Raw genomic sequence first — 22,497 nt, 5'->3', positions numbered from 1 at the left:
CTTTTTTTAAATGACTGTGGCTTCTCGACTCAAATAAAAAGATATGACAAATAGGAGTGTCAATCGTCCATGCCTGTGTATATATGCATGTGTGTGTCCAGTGCTGACCTTGTCATTGTCTGTGCACAGCTGGATGGCGTTAGGAATGAGGCGGGCAGTCTTCTCCTTTGTCATGCTGCAGATATCCTTCAGCCGGACTGTCAGCTAGAGAGAGGCGAAACTGTGTAAGACTACAGATAACATCACTCCTGAAAAGCCTAGAACTACTGCAAATGAAAGATGTTATCATTAAAGCTACAGTCTGAGTGGAAAAACAACAGAATGGGGTCCTCAACCAGACTTGTTTTGGTATACAGCGGAGGGAAACTCAAATTGATAGACAGTGCTCTAGCTGCAAGTCATTGGCATCATAAAGATTCTATGGTTTTAACCATATTTTGAAGATATAGATTGTATGATTACATTCTTGTTGCTTGTTAACATGAAATAATAAAACCTTATATTTTGGGTTCTGATAAGACATATGATTTTACAGACTCACCAATCCTAGACTGTAGCTTTAATACTGCAGTATATGGAACAAACCAAGCAAATCAGTTTAATTTAAAGTCAAATACCTTCTATTAAGAGAAAATAGATGGCCTATACATAAGTACGAGGGCAATTTGGCACTTTGTGCATTAAGGGACAGAGTAACCCAGCGTAGAGAATGGTAAAGGAAACTAAAGTCCGTACCAGCGTTTCCCAGCGGAAGATGTTGCTATAGAAACAAATCCAGTTTTCTGAGACGTAGAGGCGCCCCTGCAGCAGGATATCTCTTTGCAGGGCACAGGAGTAGTCTGCCACACAGGGTCAAAGGTCATCAGGTTATTAAAGGTCATGGGGTTTATAAGAAGTTTTTGCTCTACCAACAAATATAAAACATCTGCAGATCAAATTTTTATTTTAAAGTTGATTTAACTAGGCAAGTCAGTTAAGAACAAATTCTTACTTATAATGACGGCCTACATCTATCCAGTCTATTTATACTGGCATGCCAACTCCTTGCCACTCATTATCATGCCAAACAGTCTGCCCTCATTAAGGATAGAATGTATGAGCACAAACAGATCTGGGACAAGGCTGCATCTAAACTCAGCAAAAAAAGAAACGTACTCTCATTGTCAACTGCTTTTATCTTCAGCAAACTTATTAACATGTGTAAATATTTGTATGAACATAAGATTCAACAACTGAGACATAAACTGAACAAGTTCCACAGACATGTGACTAACAGAAATGGAATAATGTGTCCCTGAACAAAGCGGGGGTCAAAATCAAAAGTAACAGTCAGTATCTGGAGTGGCCACCAGCTGCATTAAGTACTGCAGTGCATCTCCTCCTCATGGACTGCACCAGATTTGCCAGTTCTTGCTGTGAGATGTTACCCCACTCTTCCACCAAGGCACCTGCAAGTTCCCGGACATTTCTGGGGGGAATGGCCCTAGCCCTCACCCTCTGATCCACCAGGTCCCAGACGTGCACAATGGGATTGAGATCCGGGCTCTTCGCTGGCCATGGCAGAACACCGACATTCCTGTCTTTCAGGAAATCAGCAATACTGCTCGTTATGTGCGTGGTGGCATTGTCATGCTGGAGGGTCATGTCAGGATGAGAGCGCACCACGAGGGAGGAGGATGTCTTCCCTGTAACACACAGTGTTGAGATTGCCTGCAATGACAACAAGCTCAGTCTGATGATGCTGTGACACACGGCCCCAGACCATGACGGACCCTCCACCTCGATCCCGCTCCAGACCTCGGTGTAACGCTCATTCCTTCGGCGATAAACACGAATCCGACCATCACCCCTGGTGAGACAAAACCGTGACTCATAAGTGAAGAGCACTTTTTGCCAGTCCTGTCTGGTCCAGCGATGGTGGGTTTGTGCCCATAGATGATGTTGTTGCCGGTGATGTCTGGTGAGGACCTGCCTTACAACAGGCCCACAAGCCCTCCGTCCAGCCTCTCTCAGCCTATTGCGGACACTCTGAGCACCAATGGAGAGATAGTGCGTTCCTGGTGTAACTCGGGCAGTTGTTGTTGCCATCCTATACCTGTCCCGCAGGTGTGATGTTCGGATGTACCGATCCTGTGCACGTGTTGTTACATGTGGTCTGCTACTGCGAGGACAATCAGCTGTCCGTCCTGTCTCCCTGTAGCGCTGTCTGTGGCGTCTCACAGCACGGATATTGCAATTTATTGGCTTGGCCACATCTGCATTCCTCATGCCTCCTTGCAGCATGCCTAAGGCACGTTCACACAGATGAGCATGGACCCTGGCATCTTTCTTTTGGTGTTTTTCAGAGTCAGTAGAAAGGACTCTTTAGCGTCCTAAGTTTTCATAACTGTGACCTTAATTGCCTACCATCTGTAAGCTGTTAGTGTCTTAATGACCGTTCCACAGGTGCATGTTCCTTAATTGTTTATGGTTCATTGAACAAGCATGGGAAACAGTGTTTAAACTTTTTACAATGAAGATCTGTGAAGTTATTTGGATTTTTACGAATTATCTTTGAAAGACAGGATCCTAAAAAAGGGACATTTCTTTTTTTGCTGAGTTTATGTGCATTTGAGCTTCAAAACAAGTCCCATGGCAGAAAAGCCAGCTGAGCGTATGAATCGAAACCTGGGGCCTGTTCAGGTTGTGTGAAAAGTTATAGAACATTCAGAAATGTGTTGTGTGGAACAGGTATGATTGTCTGTCGTATAGATGGGTTAGCTGACGTCACAAAAACGATGTGATTCTGGATGGCCAGATAGCTACAAACAATGACAAGAAACTGCCATGTGGGGAATCGTAAGTAACTTGTTTCAGCTAGATTCATCTTGTTCTTCATACTGTGTTTTGTTTTGAGGTGTTTTGACTGATTTGATGTCAATGCTAATATGCCTCAAATTCACTAGTTAGCCAAACAATTATGTATTCTAGAGACAACAAGTGCTCATTGTGCAAACTGATTTGTTATCAACAAACAATGGAGAGAAAATATTGTTAACATGTTGTCAACAATCTAAGCCAACCCTGTCTGTTTTGTCCCATAGTTGTACAGGCGTCGGTTTTGTTGCTAAACAACCAACCCGTCAATCGAATAGGGACTCTACAAATATTTTTACAGGACATCTGGAGATTTGTATTCCCAACTACAAAAGACTACACCTTTAAAAAATTTTTTTTTTTAAAGCACAACAATATACTGGTTCTAAAATCCATGATATAGTGATATCGGATCATTCTCATGAATCATGCTTAATTACACCAATAGAAAATACACTTAGTGACAGAATATGGAGAATGAACATAGAGCATCTTCAAGACAAGAAATGTATTAAATATGTAAACGAAAAAATAAAGACCACTGCGCCGCTCGAGAGGCCAATTTGGGATGCTTTTAAGGCATACATTAGGGGAATGATAATCTCATACTTGGCAAAAGTTAAATCAGAGTTAGAAATTAAAATGAAATACAAATAAATCATTATCTTAGAAAAAGACCCCAAAAAATATTTACAAAATAAAGAACCCATTTACTTTTGAAGAGAGCCTACAACTACAAGTTAAAGCATACTATTTAATTGGTTTCTCAAATGATTGCCTCGCCTGGTTTACCAACTACTTCTCTGATAGAGTTTAGTGTGTCAAATCGGAGGGCCTGTTGTCCGGACCTCTGGCAGTCTCTATGGGGGTGCCACAGGGTTCAATTCTTGGGCCGACTCTCTTTGATGTATACATCAATGATGTCGCTCTTGCTGCTGGTGATTCTCTGATCCACCTCTACGCAGACGACACCATTCTGTATACTTCTGGCCCCTCTTTGGACACTATGTTAACTAACCTCCAGACGAGCTTCAATGCCATACAACTCTCCTTCCGTGGCCTCCAACTGCTCTTAAATGCAAGTAAAATGAAATGCATGCTATTCAATCGATCACTGCTCGCACCTGTCCGCCCGTCCAGCATCACTAATCTGGACGGCTCTGACTTAGAATACGTGGACAACTACAAATACCTAGGTGTCTGGTTAGACTGTAAACTCTCCTTCCAGACTCACATTAAGCATCTCCAATCCAAAATTAAATCTAGAATCGGCTTCCTATATCGCAACAAAGCATCCTTCACTCATGCTGCCAAACATACCCTCATAAAACTGACCATCCTACTAATCCCAGACTTCGGCGATGTCATCTATAAAATAGCCTCCTACACTCTACTCAACAAATTGGATGCAGTCTATCACAGTGCCATCTGTTTTGTCACCAAAGCCCCATACACTACCCACCACTGCGACCTGTACACTCACGTTGGTTGGCCCTCGCTTCATACTCGTCGCCAAACCCACTGGCTACAGGTTATCTACAAGTCTCTGCTAGGTAAAGCCCCGCCTTATCTCAGCTCACTGGTCACCATAGCAGCACCCACTCGTAGCACGCGCTCCAGCAGGTATATCTCACTGGTCACCCCCAAAGTCAATTCCTCCTTTGGTCGCCTTTCCTTCCAGTTCTCTGCTGCCAATGACTGGAACGAACTGCAAAAACCACTGAAGCTGGAGACTCATATCTCCCTCACTAGCTTTAAGCACCAGCTGTCAGAGCAGCTCACAGATCACTGCACCTGTGCATAGCCCATCTGTAAACAGCCCATCTATCTACCTCATCCCCATACTGTATTTATTTATTTATTTATCCATCTATCTATCTTGCTCCTTTGCACCCCAGTATCTCTACTTGCACATTCATCTTCTGCACATCTACCATTCCAGTGTTTAATTGCTATATTGTAATTACTTTGCCACCATGGCCTAAACTCCCTTATCTTACCTCATTTGCACTCACTGTATATAGACTTTTTGTTTTCTTTTTTCTACTGTATGTTTTGTTTATTCCATGTGTAACTCTGTGTTGTTGTATGTGTCGAATTGCTATGCTGTAACTTTGCCAGGTCGCAGTTGCAAATGAGAACTTGTTCTCAACTAGCCTACATGGTTAAATAAAGGTGAAATAAAATAAATAAATAAAAATGGCAAAAGAAACCGGTAAACACCACACAGCCCACACAAAATGAATACACGCCAAACAAGTAATCATTTTTTAAGTTAAGTATACAATTGCTTTAATTAAACAACAATGCTTCTAATAACAATTATAAAAGCTTCTATGAAAATCTATATAAAATAAGAATTATATTTCAGTTGGACTGATTCTACAGCCTTCTTAGACTCAATAACCCTAAAGCAGAGATCAGCAAATGGAACTCACCCAAAGAATAAATAATAGACACCGTTAAAACATTCGCTCGGAGAAAGCACCAGGGATGGACCGCTTTCACATAGAATTTTATTTGGTATTCTGGGACAAAGTAGCACCCCTATTTACGCAAATGACAAGCACACATGCCACTCAATGCAGTGCTTCTGAGTTCCATGTATCAACAGTTATTTCAGGAGAGTCCCCAGCAGATTACAGAGTGATAATTTATTAAACTTGAGACAATAAAATAACAAAATTCATAAATCAACAGAATGGCAAAATTATTACCAGACTTGATACATACTAAACAGGGTTTTTTCAAAATACACACATGCAAACAAATACAAGAACATGTTTTAGTATAATACAACGCGCTAAAAAACAAGATGTACATTTTCCAAAAATGGCTGTTGATGCCGAAAAGGCTTTTGACAATCGAGTGGCCTTTTTTAATCAAAACTTTGGAAACATTCAACTTTCCAGATGAAATAAGAAATGTCATAAAAATATCTAAATATCCTAAAGCAGAAATATACACAAATAATACATTATCTGATAAAATTGCTTTAGAAAGGGGTACGAGACAGGGAGGCCTCTCTCCCCCCTCCTGTTTCCACTGGCAATTGAACCACTTGTAGATCACTGCACCTGTACATAGCTCATCTGTAAATAGCCTATCCAAACTACCTCATCCCCATACTGTATTTATTTATTTATCTTGCTCCTTTGCACCCCAGTATCTCAACTTGCACATTCATCTTCTGCACATCCTACAATTCCAGTGTTTAATTGCTATATTGTAATTACTTTGCCACCATGGCCTATTTATTGCCGTACCCCTCTTATCCTACCTCATTTGCACATGGTATATATAGATTTTTCTACTGTATTATTGATTGTATGTTTATTTATTCCATGTGTAACTCTGTGTTGTTGTATGTGTCAAACTGCTTTGCTTCATCTTGGCCAGGTCTCAGTTGCAAATGAGAACTTGTTCTCAACTAGCCTACATGGTTAAATAAAGGTGAAATAAAACATTTAAAATAAAAAGAATTAGACAGGACCCAAATGCAACAGATATCAGTATTTGTAAACATGTATATAAACTAAACTTATTTGCAGACAATCTTCTGCTACACCGGACTAATATTGAAAACTCAATGTAAAAATATTTCCGGAATAATCTAAAAATCTCAGGATATAAAATGAACCTGGAAAAAACTGGAATATTGGCAATAGGAAAAAGAAAACGAATAACTCATGATCTCCAGCAATACTTTAAGTGGTCCACAAAGATATTACATACTTAAGATGCTTAATAAGTGACAAACAACAAATACATAAAGATAACTTTAACCCATTACTCAACAACTTGAAAGCAGATATAATTAAATGGAATAATCTCCCCATAAATCTTACAGGTAGAATAAACCGCTTTAGAATGGCATGGCTCCCAAATGTTTTATATTTATTTTCGGTAATACCAATAACAGACTTCATTTGGGCAAATAAAACTCAGAATAAATAGGAACATTTCCCAAAATCTGATGGTGTTTTTAAACTTCCAAATTTGGAATTGTATCAACTCGCCACCCAAGGTATATATTGTTAAATACTCTAAAGAGGAACAATGTTAAAATGGACAACTTCCGTCAGCTGATTCTAGCCATCCCTTCTGGTTAGTTCTAGTCGGGCAGCTTTGTCTTCCATTCAGAGGAGCCCCACTTTTGTTAGTGTCTTATTGGTCAAGGTCACACCAAATACTTATCGCATCGCATTCAGCTTATCAGTGGCCTTGATTCCTGGGACTTCTGTTTCAGTTATTCTATGACCGCAGCACGCTGTGTGGTCAGAAACGTGCTTTCCCCATCCTGCTGAACTTTTGCTACTGTGGACTGATCCCTGTATGTCTGATGTTTAATTGTGCATGCATCTAAATGTAAGTGCCTTGAGATCTGTATCCTATTATGTGGAGCTAAGTTTTGTGGTCAATTGTGTATATTTACCGTGTGTTTAGCTTGTTAGCTAGCTCGCGCTAGCATTCGCACTACTGTTAGCATTGTTGCATTGGAATGCATGAGAATTTTAGCATGACTGTTAGCGATTAGCCGTTTATTAGCATTTCTCATTTATGGTGCTAGGCTATTTTCTATTATATAGATATACATCTCACTCATGGTCATTGTATTTATATTATGTATACATTTCAAGATTACTGTACTGTTTATTTGAGTACATTTGCCTGAGTTTCATGTGTACAAGTCCAATAGGTTGTTTAGTCTATTGCCATGTTACTAGGCCTTATGCCTGCTGTAGTGTATAACCCTGGCTGTTATATACTTACCTGTGCTAGCGTATACAGCCATTTAATTCATATTATAGCAGTGCTATAGCCCAAGTTATCTTTCTCCTCTTTCCTTTCAGAGCCATAGTTAATGTCAGTTATCAAGGGACATGATTCTCAGTTATCTGAAACATGAGTGGTCAGATGTGTGATGTGAGAATGTGGACATCTTCCATTAAACCCCCCTTAACCTGGACATCCGCCTCATCCTTGTTCTGACTGGATATTCTACAGTGGTTGCTACCAGTCTTAAGCCCGCACCTAAGGTTTCTTATTATATTCATGGTCCTTCGATTCTCTACAACCATACCCCGATTTTTCAATGTTGAAGATGTGCATGCTCATCCCCAGAATCATTTCACTTGTTTGTTTTCAAAGGATGGAGCTAAGAATATTGACAACTTCATAGTTAAGACCATTATAACAACATGGAAGAAAATGAAACGGATTCTAAAATACAATTATTTTCATAACATAATTTAAAAATCTACTTTGGACTGACCAATGTAGACATTTTCAAATATATACAACTTAAAAGTTGTATTTTACGACATTTTGATCTGAAAGCTTTTGTTCATCAGAGCAATGTTGAGGGAATCCAATTTGAGTCAGGAAAAGATACTCGCTCAAATAATAGGTAGGATATACAACAACATTTTTAAATAACTGACATTTGCATAAGATGGAGGGAGTGTTGGAACATAAACAAAATTACAGTTAATGTACAGTCGTGGCAAAAAGTTTTGAGAATGACACAAATATTAATTTTCACAAAGTCTGCTGCCTCAATTTGTATGATGGCAATTTGCATATACTCCAGAATGTTATGAAGAGTGATCAGATGAATTGCAAAGTCCCTCTTTGCCATGCAAATGAACTGAATCCCCAAAAAACATTTCCACTGCATTTCAGCCATGCCACAAAAGGACCAGCTGACATGTCAGTGATTCTCTCGTTAACACAGGTGTGAGTGTTGACGAGGACAAGGCTGGAGATCACTCTGTCATGCTGATTGAGTTCGAATAACAGACTGGAAACTTCAAAAGAAGGGTGGTGCTTGGAATCATTGTTCTTCCTCTGTCAAACATGGTTACCTGCAAGGAAACAAGTGCCAGGACCGTCTCCTAAAGTTGGTTCAGCTGCGGGATCGGGGCACCACCAGTACAGAGCTTGCTCAGGAATAGCAGCAGGCAGGTGTGAGTGCATCTGCACGCACAGTGAGGCAAAGACTTTTGGAGGATGGCCTGGTGTCAAGAAGGGCAGCAATGAAGCCACTTTTCTCCAGGAAAAACATCAGGGACAGACTGATATTCTGCAAAAGGTAGAGGGATTGGACTGCTGAGGACTGGGGTAAAGTCATTTTCTCTGATGGATCCCCTTTCTGATTGTTTGGGGCATCTGGAAAAAAGCTTGTCCGGAGAAGACAAGGTGAGCGCTACCATCAGTCCTGTGCCATGCCAACAGCAAAGCATCCTGAGACCATTCATGTGTGGGGTTGCTTCTCAGCCAAGGGAGTGGGCTCACTCACAATTTTGCCTAAGAACACAGCCATGAATAAAGAATGGTACCAACACATCCTCCGAGAGCAACTTCTCCCAACTATCCAGGAACCGTTTGGTGATGAACAATGCCTTTTCCAGCATGATGGAGCACCTTGCCATAAGGCAAAAGTGATAACTAAGTGGCTCGGGGAACAAAACATCAATATTTTGGGTCCATGGCCAGGAAACTCCCCAGACCTTAATCCCATTGAGAACATGTGGACAATCCTCAAGAGGCGTATTCAAACAAAACCCCACAAATTCTGACAAACTCCAAGCATTGATTATGCAAGAATGGGCTGCCATCAGTCAGGATGTGGCCCAGAAGTTAATTGACAGCATGCCAGGGTGGATTGCAGAGGTCTTGAAAAAGAAGGGTGGTCAACACTGCAAATATTGACTCTTTGCATCAACTTCATGTAATTGTCAATAAAAGCCTTTGACACTTACGAAATGCTTGTAATTATACTTCAGTATTCCATAGTAATATCTGACAAAAATATCTAAAGACACTGAAGCAGCAACCTTTGTGAAAATTTATATTTGTGTCATTCTCAAATCTTTTGGCCACGACTGTACGCTTAATCCAATATAAACTAACGTATTTATTATACAAGAGACAAAATTCAGAAATTCTACAGCACAAAGGCAGTCATGTCTTAAGTATAAAACTAATAAAGACTCAATAATTTATGCCTTCTGGGAGTGCTATAAAGTCCAAAAGTTATGGGCGGAGTTAGAAAGTTGGCTGTCAGAAGTTTAACAATGTAAGTTTACTTTTAAAATCAATCTCTCTGCATATTTCAAGACATGGCATATGCGACCAACTGCCTTGACTCGGTTTTACGTAGCAAAATGTGATTCTTTTTTTTATTTTTTTTACATTGCTTTTATCCAGAGACACAGAGATACAAAATGGTATATCATACACTGCATTTGAGGAACAATGGGAAAGTAATTCTGCTTTGAAAGTTAATAAACATGTAACCTCACTTTTCAGAAAATGGCCTTTGAATATTTTGTACCTACTGGAGAGCTTTTCTTTGTCTATACCCATTCAGCATCGTTCACACCCTCTTAAGCTTTAGCCCCCAGCCAAACTGACCATTTTACTCGTCCTAGCAGAGCCGATTAGGCTGTTTTCATGTTATTCACAGCGTTGGTGACGTAAAAAAGTTTAAGTTGAAACGGCTTTCCTGTGAAGTAGTGACCAGCGACATACGCCTACTTTCCTGAAACGGGTCACATATGAGGGTGCGGTGAGATGCCCAAAACAGGACGGACCATACTTTTGTCAATTCTGAGAAAATGTCTACTTAAAAACTAGAAATCAAAATGATCTGCCATCACCACGACAGTGAACGAATCAAATGTATTATTATTTAAATATTGAAAAGGTGTGGGCTACTGAGAAAAATAGAACTACAAGCACTGGAAAGTTCCAGGGGATGAAGGTTGAGGGGGAGTGTGGTTGTGAGACATACGTGATGTGTAGAGTTGCGGTGGGAACATATGGGTCTGAGCAGGTGATGTCATTGATGTTTGTTGAAATTTGTGTTTATTGTCTTTTGTTTATGTATGGTTGTTGTTGTTTGAGAACTTGAGTTAGCTCTACTGGTTACATTTCCATTTGCAATGTTCTAAATGTTTCACATCTCTGAATATACTTGTGATGGAGTGACATTGCACATTAAATCACTCCTAACTCAGTTTGTCATACTTTGCAGACATCAAAAGAAGTCAAGGGAGATGAAGATTTTAAATAATTTAAAAGATCTGTACTGTTGAGGACACAAAGAAAAAGCTAGGTCATGTTAAGCGGGGAGAAAACAATTGAAACAGGGAGTCACTATCTGAATTTTGGAAAACAGTCTTTCTTATTCCGTTGTAATACGTTTTGCTACTGTACAGTGTGCCCTGCTGAAAACCACCAAGGTGTTCAAGAATAAATATGAATATAGTTTTCATTGATCCTTCCATCTTACTCACCCACGATGAGGCGTTCTGAGTCGGGTAGCTGCTTGAAGAGTTTTCTGAAGTCCTCATTGCGTTGCTTATACGTGGGACTCAATACCTGTAGCGGGGAGGGAAAACAAACACTTTGAGAGAGCGAGAGAACTCATTTACACAAAAGTAGTCTACTCATTAACATAAATACAAATATAAAATATTTTATATACGCAAACAAGTGTAATGCCCCCACTGACAGCAATAAACAGACAGGGAACTAATTTCCTTATCTGTATAACATGACTCTGTCCAGTTTTTTTATGAAAATGTTAGTAGACATGAATATATATTTTATTCCACAGTTACATTTACATTTTAGTCATTTAGTAGATGCTCTTATCCAGAGTGACTTACAGGAGCAATTAGGGAGAAGTGCCTTGCTCAAGGGCACCGACAGATTTTCCACCTAGTCGGCTTGGGGATTCGACCCAGCGACCTTTCAGTTACTGGCCCAACGCTCTTAACCACCAGGCTTGCCGCCACCCCCATTCAGTGACGTTATCTGACCATGGCTACTGCAGAAATTGAATCAAACTCTATGTCTCTCTTTTCTTTCTCTACAGATTGTCAGAGTCTGAAATAACATAGAAGCTCCTATCACAAACGGGAACACTTTAAAATATGCTAAATGACCCACGGTGATGCTAATAATACTTCAGCTGGAGTTCCTCCTGTCTTTCTCTCCCTCACATTGAGAAAAACACATTTCCTTCTACAGGGCCAGAGAAAGAGAGAGTTCTCTTATCGGCAGTGCTGCAGACCACAGCCAGTCCGCCTGTCTCTCCACACAAACACTGCATTCTTTATCCTGAAAAGGGAGGGAATGCAGCCAATTAGCTCTGTGTGGTGGTGATGGTGGTAGACTGGACACTAACATTGCCTTGGGTTATTCTAACCAGCCCAGTGCACAGCACTGGTGACCGTCTCAAGCTAATCTTTTTTTATGTTCAGAGCTTTCTCTGTGCACTTCTGTATCAGTTCTGCCCCACATTTTGATGTAATTAAGACATTAAGCTAGAGTTGCAGTGTTAATGTGTTGGTCATAAGGCCAACCCATAGAGTTGGATAGAGGGTACCACTACTTTAAAATGGAGACTGGCACTGGTCAGAGGCCTTTACAGATAGAGGATCTCTCCAGTACATCCCTATAGGCAGGTGTAAAGTACTTAAGTAAAAATACTTGAAAGTACTACTTAAGTCGTTTTTTTGGGGTATCTGTACTTAACTATTTATATTTTGGACAGCTTTTACTTTTACTCCACTACATTCCTACATAAAATTATGTACATTTTACTCCTTTCATTTTCCCTGACACCCAAAATTACTTGTTACAGGACAGAAAAATGGTCCAATTCACGGACTTATCAAGAGAACATGCCTGGTCATCCCTACTGCCTCTGATCTGGCACTCACTAAACACACACAAGCACTCACTAAACCCACATGCTTGGTTTGTAAATTATTTGAGTGTGACCATGGCTATCTATACATTTTAAAAACAAGAAAATCATGCCGTCTGGTTTGTTTAATATACGGAATTTGAAATGACTTTTACTTTTGATACTTAAGTATATTTAAAACCAAATACTTTTACTTAAGTAGTTTTATGCTAGGTGACTTTCACTTTTAATTCAGTAATTTGTTATGAAGGCATCTTTACTTTAACTCAAGTATGACAATTGGGTACTTTTTCCAACACTGTCTACCCTATATTTTTATTTATTTAACTTTTATTTAAACTAGGCAAGTCAGATAAGAACAAATTCTTATTTACAATGACGGCCTAGGAACAGTTCTGCTCAGGGGCAGAACGACAGATTTTTACCTTGTCAGTTCAGGGATTCGATCTAGCAACCTTTCGGCTACTGGCCCAATGCTCTAACTACTAGGCTACCTGCCGCCCCAAATCAGTGCGCCTAAGCGAATCTTCTAGATCCACTCCACTCGCTGTCCAGCCTACCCTCACCCATAGTCCTGTATCAACCCCAAAAAACGTGCAAGACAATGACCGCGACCACAAGTTCACCGCAAGTCACTTTGCAGCACAGCACAAAAACATCACATACTACTTTAGAAACCGATTTTCAACTTGGGATTTTCAAACTGTAACCCTCACCCACTCATCCCCCCACACCTGTCTCCACCCCAGCTCCAGAGAGGGTGACTTACGGCTGGGACCCTCTCTGAATCCCAGTCCCAGGTCTCCCAGTGGGCCTGGGCATCTTCAGACAGAGACACCTGGTCTGTCTCAGTGTCCATGCTGACTGCAATGTCCATGGCTCTTTTTCTTTCTTTCTTTCCTCAGGTGGAAGGTGTGAGCAGGGTCTTTCAGCCCGGCGAGTGGTCTGGTGCTGGTCTGGTATTCCCCCTTTGTCGATGAAGGAATGGAATTCCTCTCCGTCTAAGAGCCAAGCGTTGTTTAGCCCTGGCTCCTCTTACACACAGCGCCTAGGCTGCAGCTGACCTACAGTAACCTCAGCCCTCAGGGGACTGGTCATTTGTCATCAGCTCCTCCCTCCCCGTCTTTCTCCTTCCCTCCCCGTCTCTCTCCCTTCCCTCCCCGTCTCTCTCCCTTCCCTCCCCGTCTCTCTCCCTCCCTCCCCGTCTCTCTCCCTCCCTCCCCGTCTCTCTCCCTCCCCCCCGTCTCTCTCCCTCCCCCCGTCTCTCTCCCTCCCTCCCCGTCTCTCTCCCTCCCTCCCCGTCTCTCTCCCTCCCCCCCCGTCTCTCTCCCTCCCCCCGTCTCTCTCCCTCCCTCCCCCCCTCCCTCCCCGTCCCTACTCCTTCCTTCCCCGTCTCTCCCCCTCCCTCCCTCCCCGTCTCTCCCTCCCTCCCCTCCCTCCCCCCCCGTCTCTCCCTCCCTCCCCTCCCTCCCCCCCGTCTCTCCCTCCGTCTCTCTCTCCCGTCTTCCCTCCCCTCCCCGTCTCTCTCCCTCCCCTCCCCGTCTCTCTCCCTCCCCTCCCCGTCTCTCTCCCTCCCCTCCCCGTCTCTCTCCCTCCCCTTCCCGTCTCTCTCCCTCCCCTCCCCGTCTCTCTCCCTCCCCTTCCCGTCTCTCTCCCTCCCCTTCCCGTCTCTCTCCCTCCCCTCCCCGTCTCTCTCCCTCCCCTCCCCGTCTCTCTCCCTCCCTCCCCGTCTCTCTCCTTCCCTCCCCGTCTCTCGCCTTCCCTCCCCGTCTCTCGCCTTCCCTCCCCGTCTCTCGCTCCTCTCTCCTGGGTAGAACAGAGAACTTCTCTGAACCCTCCCAAAGAGGCTGGGGAGACAGAGATACCTGGAATAATATCTCTCACCACTACAGGTAGCTAGCAGAGCTTAAGAGCTCACTAGAACTTAACAATACAGAATTAATATGAGCATATTTAACATTACTAAAGAATGAAGGAATGTGAACGTTTCCTTCATCCAGCTAAAAGTCCAGGCTCGGAGATAGCGAGAACTCCAGATGACAGCCTGAGTCAATGATTACTGTCATAAAGCCATAGAGTACAGTTAGTGTGTCCCCAAAGTAAACTGAGAAACTGGGTGGAGGGCGGCAGGAAATATTGATTTACACTCAGGACAGCAGGAGCCCCCTTCTTCTGGAATGGAAATGTCCCCTCCCTCCCTCCCTCCTGTTTTTGAAAAAGAGTTGATCCCCCTTGTAAGTCTTAATAGGCCAGTTGGGCCAAGTGAACTGGTTGGTCCGGCTTCAGAACGGGCTAAGACCAAGTCAGAACCAGGTTTAAACAGGGTTAAGACCTGGGACACAGAAAAAGACTCCAGTCAGATAAAGACTCCAGAAAAGACGCTTTGCAGTCTGTAATCGACGGAAAAGCTTGGTTTAAAACAATCCTCTTATAAAACAATCCCACGTATACATCAAGGATCGATGAAGCCTATAGTTAAGGCACTGCAGTCATCCCCATAGTCATTTCAGATAGTGATACCTCCAAAGGTGCTGCAAAATGGCATGGTCTCCTCAAATGATTTCTCAAAGCAATATATATATAATATATATATATATATATCTCAACACACATAATCCACATGGAGAAAAAAAAGGCTCTCTTCCTGCACTAACATAAACCATATAAGCCCAGCTCAAGCAGTCTCAAAGTCCAACTGCTCTCTCTCTCTAAAATGGACACACACACAGTCTTTGTCCTCAGTGAGAGCAGAAAACAGAACAATCCGCTTGACCAGTCCGGGATGCTTTAGCTTGTCCAGTGAAGAGAAGATTGCTCATCAATAAAAGTGGTCAACAGTGCGTCCCAGGACAGAGTGGAACCCCTGTGACTGACCAAAAAGGACCACTGCACAGTACTGACCAGGCAAACCACAACAGAGCCGTCTGCTCCTACAAGGACTCTAGTCCCACTGTTGAAATCTCTCCCTCCCTCCCCTATTCTTGAGGAAAGTGGTGTTGGAGGAGCGTTGAGAGAGAAAAAGGAAGGAGAGAGTGGCAGAGAGAGAGGGAGGGGAAATGGGAGGGCCTAGCGTGCACTTGAGTGCAGCAGAAGTGTGCCTGCTGTACCTGCTTGTAAGTTAAGGCTATAAAGCACCTCCAAAAACCCTCTCTCCTCTCTCTCTCCCTCTCAGCCTGAAAAAGCCCTTTCTTTGCTTCCTCCATGAACAGAGTTGACCTCTCTGTGAAGAGCCTAAGGCTACACTGTACGCACATGCCATGTATCCACGTGTGTGTCCATCCTGAAGTTCTGACTTGAACCACAAAGGCTTTTCTTATGATACCCGCTGTGAATTTAGTAGTTTAGTAACCCAACTACTGCTTCCTATCCTAGACTATGGTGACGTCATCTATTAAAACACAACCAAGACCTTACTTTGTCATTTATAACAATCTTTTCAGATTCATTCTTGGATGCCGTTATAAGACATCATTGCACACTGTCTGAATCACTAAATGGGCTGTCCCTCCCAAACAGAAGACAACTGCATTGGTACCAATTTATTTTGAAATGTATCAACTGTACATATTAAGGAACACCTAACTTTACAAGACTCACACTAGTCCTTTACAAGACTCACACTAGTCCTTTACAAGACTCACACTAGTCCTTTACAAGACTCACACTTGTCCTTTACAAGACTCACACTTGTCCTTTACAAGACTCACACTAGTCCTTTACAAGACTCACACTAGTCCTTTACAAGACTCACACTAGTCCTTTACAAGACTCACACTAGTCCTTTACAAGACTCACACTAGTCCTTTCAACAGCAGCAATTACAAATTCCAAGGGTACATCAAGAGGTTGGAGTAAGATGTTTCAGATACAAAGACCCAACTGACTGGAATCATTAACCTATAGAAATCAGGGCATTAAAATCCCAGTGAATTTAAGAAAGCCCTTTCTCAAATGTTAAGAACTAATGAAGATATTTGTAATTATGTATGTATATATTATAGGTACTTAATTGTATTAGTAGTTGTAGCAGTAGTTTATTAGTTGGAGACCTATTTCAAATCTTTACTAACGACATGCCTTTGAGTAAGGCCAGTGTGTATGTATGCGGATGACATAACACTATACAGGTCAGCTACTACAGCGACTGAATTGACTAACACTTAACAAAGAGCTGCAGTTAGTTTCGGAATGGGTAGCAAGGAATAAGCTAGTCCTAAATATTTCCAAAACTAAAAGCATTGTATTTGGGCAAATCATTCACTAAACCTCAACTACGTCTCGTAATGAATAATGTGGAAATTGAGGTGACTAAACTGCTTGGAGTAACCCTGGATCGTAAACGGTCATGGTCAAAACATATTGATACAACAGTAGCTAAGATGGGGAGAAGTCTCTGCCTTCTTAACAACACTATCAACAAGGCAGGTCCTACAGGCCCTAGTTTTGTCACACCTTGACTACTGTTCAGTGGTGTGGTCAGGAGCCACAAAGAGGGACTTGGGAACATTGCAGTTTGCTCAGAACAGGGCAGCACGGCTGGCCCTTAAAAGTACACAGAGAGCTAACATTAATGGCATGCAGGTCAATCTCTCATGGCTCAAAGTGGAAGAGAGATGGACTTCATCATTACTTGTTTTTGTAAGAGGTGTTGACAAGCTGAATGTACAGAGCTGTCTGTTTAAACTACTGGCACACAGCGCGGACACTCATGCATACCCCTCAAGACATGCCACCAGAGACATGTCTCTTCACAGTCCCCAAGTCCAGAACAGACTATGGGAGGCACACAATACTACATAGAGCTATGACTACATGGAACTCTATTCCACATCAGGTAACTGATGCAAGCAGTAGAATCAGATATAAAAAGTAAGTAAAAATACACCTTATGGAACAGTGGGGACTGAAGATACACACAAAATGGTACAGACACATTGTGGCATTGTTGTATGGTGGTATTAAATATTTTGTGTTGTGGATATGTGGTGGTGTAGGGATGTTATATGATGTACTGTTTTATCTTTAGTTCATTCAGAACACATAGTTCACTGTTTTATCTGTTGTTTTATATGTAATGTGGGTGCTTTGGTGTGTTTGGACCCCAGGAAGAGTATATGCCTTGGCAGGAACTAATGGGGATCACTAATAAAATACAAATTAGTAACTGGACAAAACATTTTAATGCTGTTAATTTATGTAAAAAATTGTTTTTTATTATTATTTCATTGTTATTATTAGACAGTAGTTGCCATATTATTACTGTTACTAAGTAAAACATTTTACATTTGAAAACCCAATCGTGTGTCAAGAGCTTTCATCCTGCAAAAATGCTAATAAATACATACATTTCTCTTCCAGGAAAAGTATGGGAGGCAAACATTAATTCAGAGGTTTTGTATGCAGAGAGAGAGAGCAGCAAACCGAAAAACCCTTTGTGTGTGTGTGTGTGTGTGTGTGTGTGTCATATGGTGTAAACATTGTAGCATGGCCAAGGACAAGGCCCAAGCCAGATCTCACTGTTTTTCTACCTCTATCTCAGGTCATGGGGTGAATGAACTCCAAAGACCCTCTCACGAAGCTGATTTGGGTTATGGGCGTGAGAGGCCCTTACTCTCATACCAGACGGGTGATTAACACAGCTACACTGCCCTCCCAACCCAACTCCTGCATCCCACCCTGGCTCTCCCCACCCTGGCTCTCCCCACCCTGGCTCTCCCCACCCTGGCTCTCCCCCTACACAAACATCTGTCTGAGACTTTGCAGTCTCTCTCTGACATTACCCAAAGGAACCAGGGATGAGTTCATTAAGACACACTGTAGCAAAACAATTGCAACAGAAAACAAAAATTAGTGCGTCTTATTGGACAAGTTTAAGTAGTACCTCCACATTTCATTATATTTTAAAATGTTTTCTCACTACTGAACATGACTCTGTGTTGGATTACAGCCTTTATACCAGTGTGACTCAAATCCTCTAACCTTTTCCTGGTCTTAAGCCTGCCAATGATAGATTGGTTGAAGTCAAGATCCATTGCAGAGCATAGAAACATTTGGTTTTCCCACAGTGCCCCTGGACAACAGGTTCTAAGGTGTGTGAACAACGCTATGATAGACAGGCTACAGTCGACTATGGCTGCCCATCTATTGACTGGAAGTATTAGGATTGTCATGCAGTGCAACTGCACCTTCCTAGTTTAACCCTTTCCTTTCCTTTCTCTGGCTGTCGGGAGAGGTCTGTTTTTTTTATGACCTCATGGTCATAATGTAGGCTATCCACAATAGCCTGTAAACAGTAAACACAAGACGTTGTGGACCCAGGAAGAGCAGCTGAACATCTTCTGGAACAGCTAACAGGGATTCTAATAAAGAAACTAGACCTAAAACGGCTTCTCAGCTGCTCAGTCATATGTTGGTTTTGTTTTACAGGCCAAACTGTTAGGTTCAGAAACACCTCATCTGTATCTAGTTAGTAATATACTGCAGCCTTTTGACTTTAACTAGAAACAGCAAAAAAGGGAATAGGGTGCCATTTGGGACGCAAACCTGGTCCACAGATCAAAAGTCCGCTTGGTTAAATCAGAGATCGGCCTTTTGTCCGCTTGGTTAAATCAGAGATCGGCCTTTTGTCCGCTTGGTTAAATCAGAGATCGGCCTTTTGTCCGCTTGGTTAAATCAGAGATCGGCCTTTTATCCGCTTGGTTAAATCAGAGATCGGCCTTTTATCCGCTTGGTTAAATCAGAGATCGGCCTTTTGTCCGCTTGGTTAAATCAGAGATCGGCCTTTTATCAGCTTGGTTAAATCAGAGATCGGCCTTTTGTCAGCTTGGTTTATCAGAGATCGGCCTTTTGTCAGCTTGGTTAAATCAGAGATCGGCCTTTTGTCAGCTTGGTTAAATCAGAGATCGGCCTTTTATCAGCTTGGTTAAATCAGAGATCGGCCTTTTGTCCGCTTGGTTAAATCAGAGATCGGCCTTTTATCAGCTTGGTTAAATCAGAGATCGGCCTTTTGTCAGCTTGGTTTATCAGAGATCGGCCTTTTGTCAGCTTGGTTAAATCAGAGATCGGCCTTTTATCAGCTTGGTTAAATCAGAGATCGGCCTTTTGTCAGCTTGGTTAAATCAGAGATCGGCCTTTTGTCCGCTTGGTTAAATCAGAGATCGGCCTTTTGTCCGCTTGGTTTATCAGAGGGAGGTGGGAGATCAGCCTATTGTCAGCTACTGCTTAGTTACAGTCAGGGAACACAGGCCCTGGTTACAGTCAGGGAACACAGGCCCTGGTTACAGTCAGGGAACACAGGCCCTGGTTACAGTCAGGGAACACAGGCCCTGGTTACAGTCAAGAGGCAACCAAATACAACAAAAGCCCCACATACGCGCACATACACACAAGCACACACACAAGTGCATACAAACACAAAAGTGAATACACAAACGTACACACACACACACTTGTACAAATACAGACAGCACACACACAAGCATATATGCAAACACACACCCACCCAAATGCACACCCACCCACACACGACATGGCTGAACAACTTCCTCATACTGAATGCCATTTGTCTCTAAGATCTCTCCATTTCCCATGGGAAAAGAAAATCACACTAGGCAACTGCATTGTTAAATGTGTATTCACTGTTCACCATGGAGCAATGAGAATCACAACCGAGGACAATTTCATGATTAATTTGATGCCATTTTAAATTAGCCTCTGATTTTCATTCATTTCTTTGGATAAAAAGTTAATTCATAATTTCATACGAATGCCATCATTACCAGGAATGTGTTGATAGACAAATTTCAAATCAAATTTTTTATTTAAAAAAAAACAATTTTTAGACCATTTGTAGGGGAAGTACTTTACAGGCAGGACTTTTCAAATCTGCATAGCAACTGTTGGCTCTATCGGTTTCTCCATGTGCTCTCTTTTAAAATGATATATGGAGAGGAAGCAAAGTGGTGTCCATACAGCACTTCCTAAAATCATTCACCATGAAATGGCCCTCCTCAGAAATCAGATTTTAAAATGGGAAAATGTACTTCACCCCTTCTGCTTCATGTCGGTTTAGGGTTGTTGTTCGGTTGCAAATCAACGTTGTTAAAAACTTGAACTGTTCTCATGCTCAGCCAATATAGGTCTTCAAATGCTGCTTAGGTATAGCATGATACCCCAACATGTATAAACTCTGGTAGACCAAAACCTTGCAACAGCCAAATGACAAAGTGCAACACAGTCTGATAACATGAACACCGGTCCTACCCATATCACTGAAATATATACCATGGTTATAATGGTATTTTTAACAGTTGCTTTTCTCCCAAGCAACTCCAAACAAACCCTCCCTTATACTGTATGTGGCCCATGTGAGAATCAAACCCACAACTGCAAGCACCTTGGTGGTTGGAGACATCCCTCTAGTGGTGTGGGGGCTGTGCTTTGGCAAAGTGGGTGGGGTTATATCCTGCCTGTTTGGCCCTGTCCAGGGGTATCATCGGATGGGGCCACAGTGTCTTCTGATCCCTCCTGTCTCAGCCTCCAGTATTTATGCTGCAGTAGTTTATGTGTCGGGGGTCTAGGGTCAGTCTGTTACATCTGGAGTATTTCTCGTCTTATCCGGTGTCCTGTGTGAATTTAAATATGCTCTCTCTAATTCTCTCTTTCTGTCTTTCTCTCGGAGGACCTGAGCCCTAGGACCATGCCTCAGGACTACCTGGTATGATGACTCCTTGCTGTCCCCAGTCCACCTGGCCGTGCTGCTGCTCCAGTTTCAACTGTTCTGCCTGCGGCTATGGAACCCTGACCTGTTCACCGGACGTGCTTGTTGCACCCTCGACAACTACTATGATTATTATTATTTGACCATGCTGGTCATTTATGAACATTTTAACATCTTGACCATGTTCTGTTATAATATCCACCCTGCACAGCCAGAAGAGGACTGGCCACCCCTCATAGCCTGGTTCCTCTCTAGGTTTCTTCCTAGGTTTTTGGCCTTTCTAGGAAGTTTTTCCTAGGGAGTTTTTCCTAGCCACCGTGCTTCTTTCACATGCATTGCTTGCTGTTTGGGGTTTTTGCTGGGTTTCTGTACAGCACTTTGAGATATCAGCTGATGTACGAAGGGCTATATAAATAAATTTGATTTGATTTGACCTTGCTCCAACCCACTGTGCCATCGGAACGTGCAACACATCACCCACAGTTACATACAGCTCACCAAGGAGAGGTAGGAGAAGAGGTAGAGACTTACATTGTACCAGCTCTGGCTTTTCTGTGCTCACAAACAAGAGTCGAACATCAAGGTGGAGAAGGAGACAAAAAAAGAGAGAAAGATGAGATATGGGTTAGTGCTAGGGCAACAAAAATACACAGAAAAAACCTTTCACACCTTAAAACACAAGCAGGGTTGGGTAGGTCAGTAAAGTCACTCTTGGACAATACAAACTCAGTAACGTAATCCGATTACTTTCCATTTCTTTTGGATTACTTTCCCTTTACAAGTAATTAGAAGACAAAAATGATTAATTAAAAGCATTTGGTGTGTCATCATACTCAGTTACACCATCTGACTCAGTTACACCAACTCTGTCAGGAGGAATGGGCCAAAATTCACCCAACTTATTGTGGGAAGCTTGTGGAAGGCTATCTGAAATGTTTGACCCAAGTTAAACAATTTAAAGGCAATGGAACCAAATACTAATTGAGTGTATGTAAACTTCTGACCCACTGGGAATGTGATGAAAGAAATAAAAGCTGAAATAAATCACTATTATTCTGACATTTCACATTCTTAAAATAAAGTGGTGATCCTAACTGACCTAAGCCAGGGAATTTTTACTAGGATTAAATGTCAGGAATTGTGAAAAAAAGTTTCAATGTATTTGGCTAAGGTGTACAGTTGTGGCCAAAAGTTTTGA

At 42.1% G+C, this 22,497-nt stretch overlaps 1 protein-coding gene across 4 annotated transcripts in view; it reads right to left on the bottom strand.

Annotated features, from left to right (window-relative positions):
- The window catches only part of gramd1ba (GRAM domain containing 1Ba), an 80,723-nt gene that overhangs the window by 15,698 nt on the left and 42,528 nt on the right, over positions 1 to 22,497 (bottom strand). For 2 of the 4 annotated variants that reach the window (XM_082974726.1, XM_082974724.1), the window contains exons 3-6: positions 21,831 to 21,851; positions 11,160 to 11,244; positions 736 to 839; positions 109 to 204 (exon numbers count right to left, since the gene is read on the bottom strand). In XM_082974726.1, the coding sequence (XP_082830852.1) occupies positions 109 to 204; positions 736 to 839; positions 11,160 to 11,244; positions 21,831 to 21,851 (306 nt within the window). Of the gene's footprint in view, positions 1 to 108; positions 205 to 735; positions 840 to 11,159; positions 11,245 to 13,349; positions 13,756 to 21,830; positions 21,852 to 22,497 lie in introns of those variants that run through there. The other 2 variants (XM_082974727.1, XM_082974725.1) reach the window with 2 other exon arrangements.

This window comes from Salmo salar, chromosome 04, assembly GCF_965601325.2.
Source record: "Salmo salar chromosome 04, fSalSal1, whole genome shotgun sequence".
NCBI lineage: Eukaryota > Metazoa > Chordata > Actinopteri > Salmoniformes > Salmonidae > Salmo > Salmo salar.
Note: the sequence above shows the minus strand (reverse complement) of the source record. Positions and strands in the feature narration are given on the sequence as shown.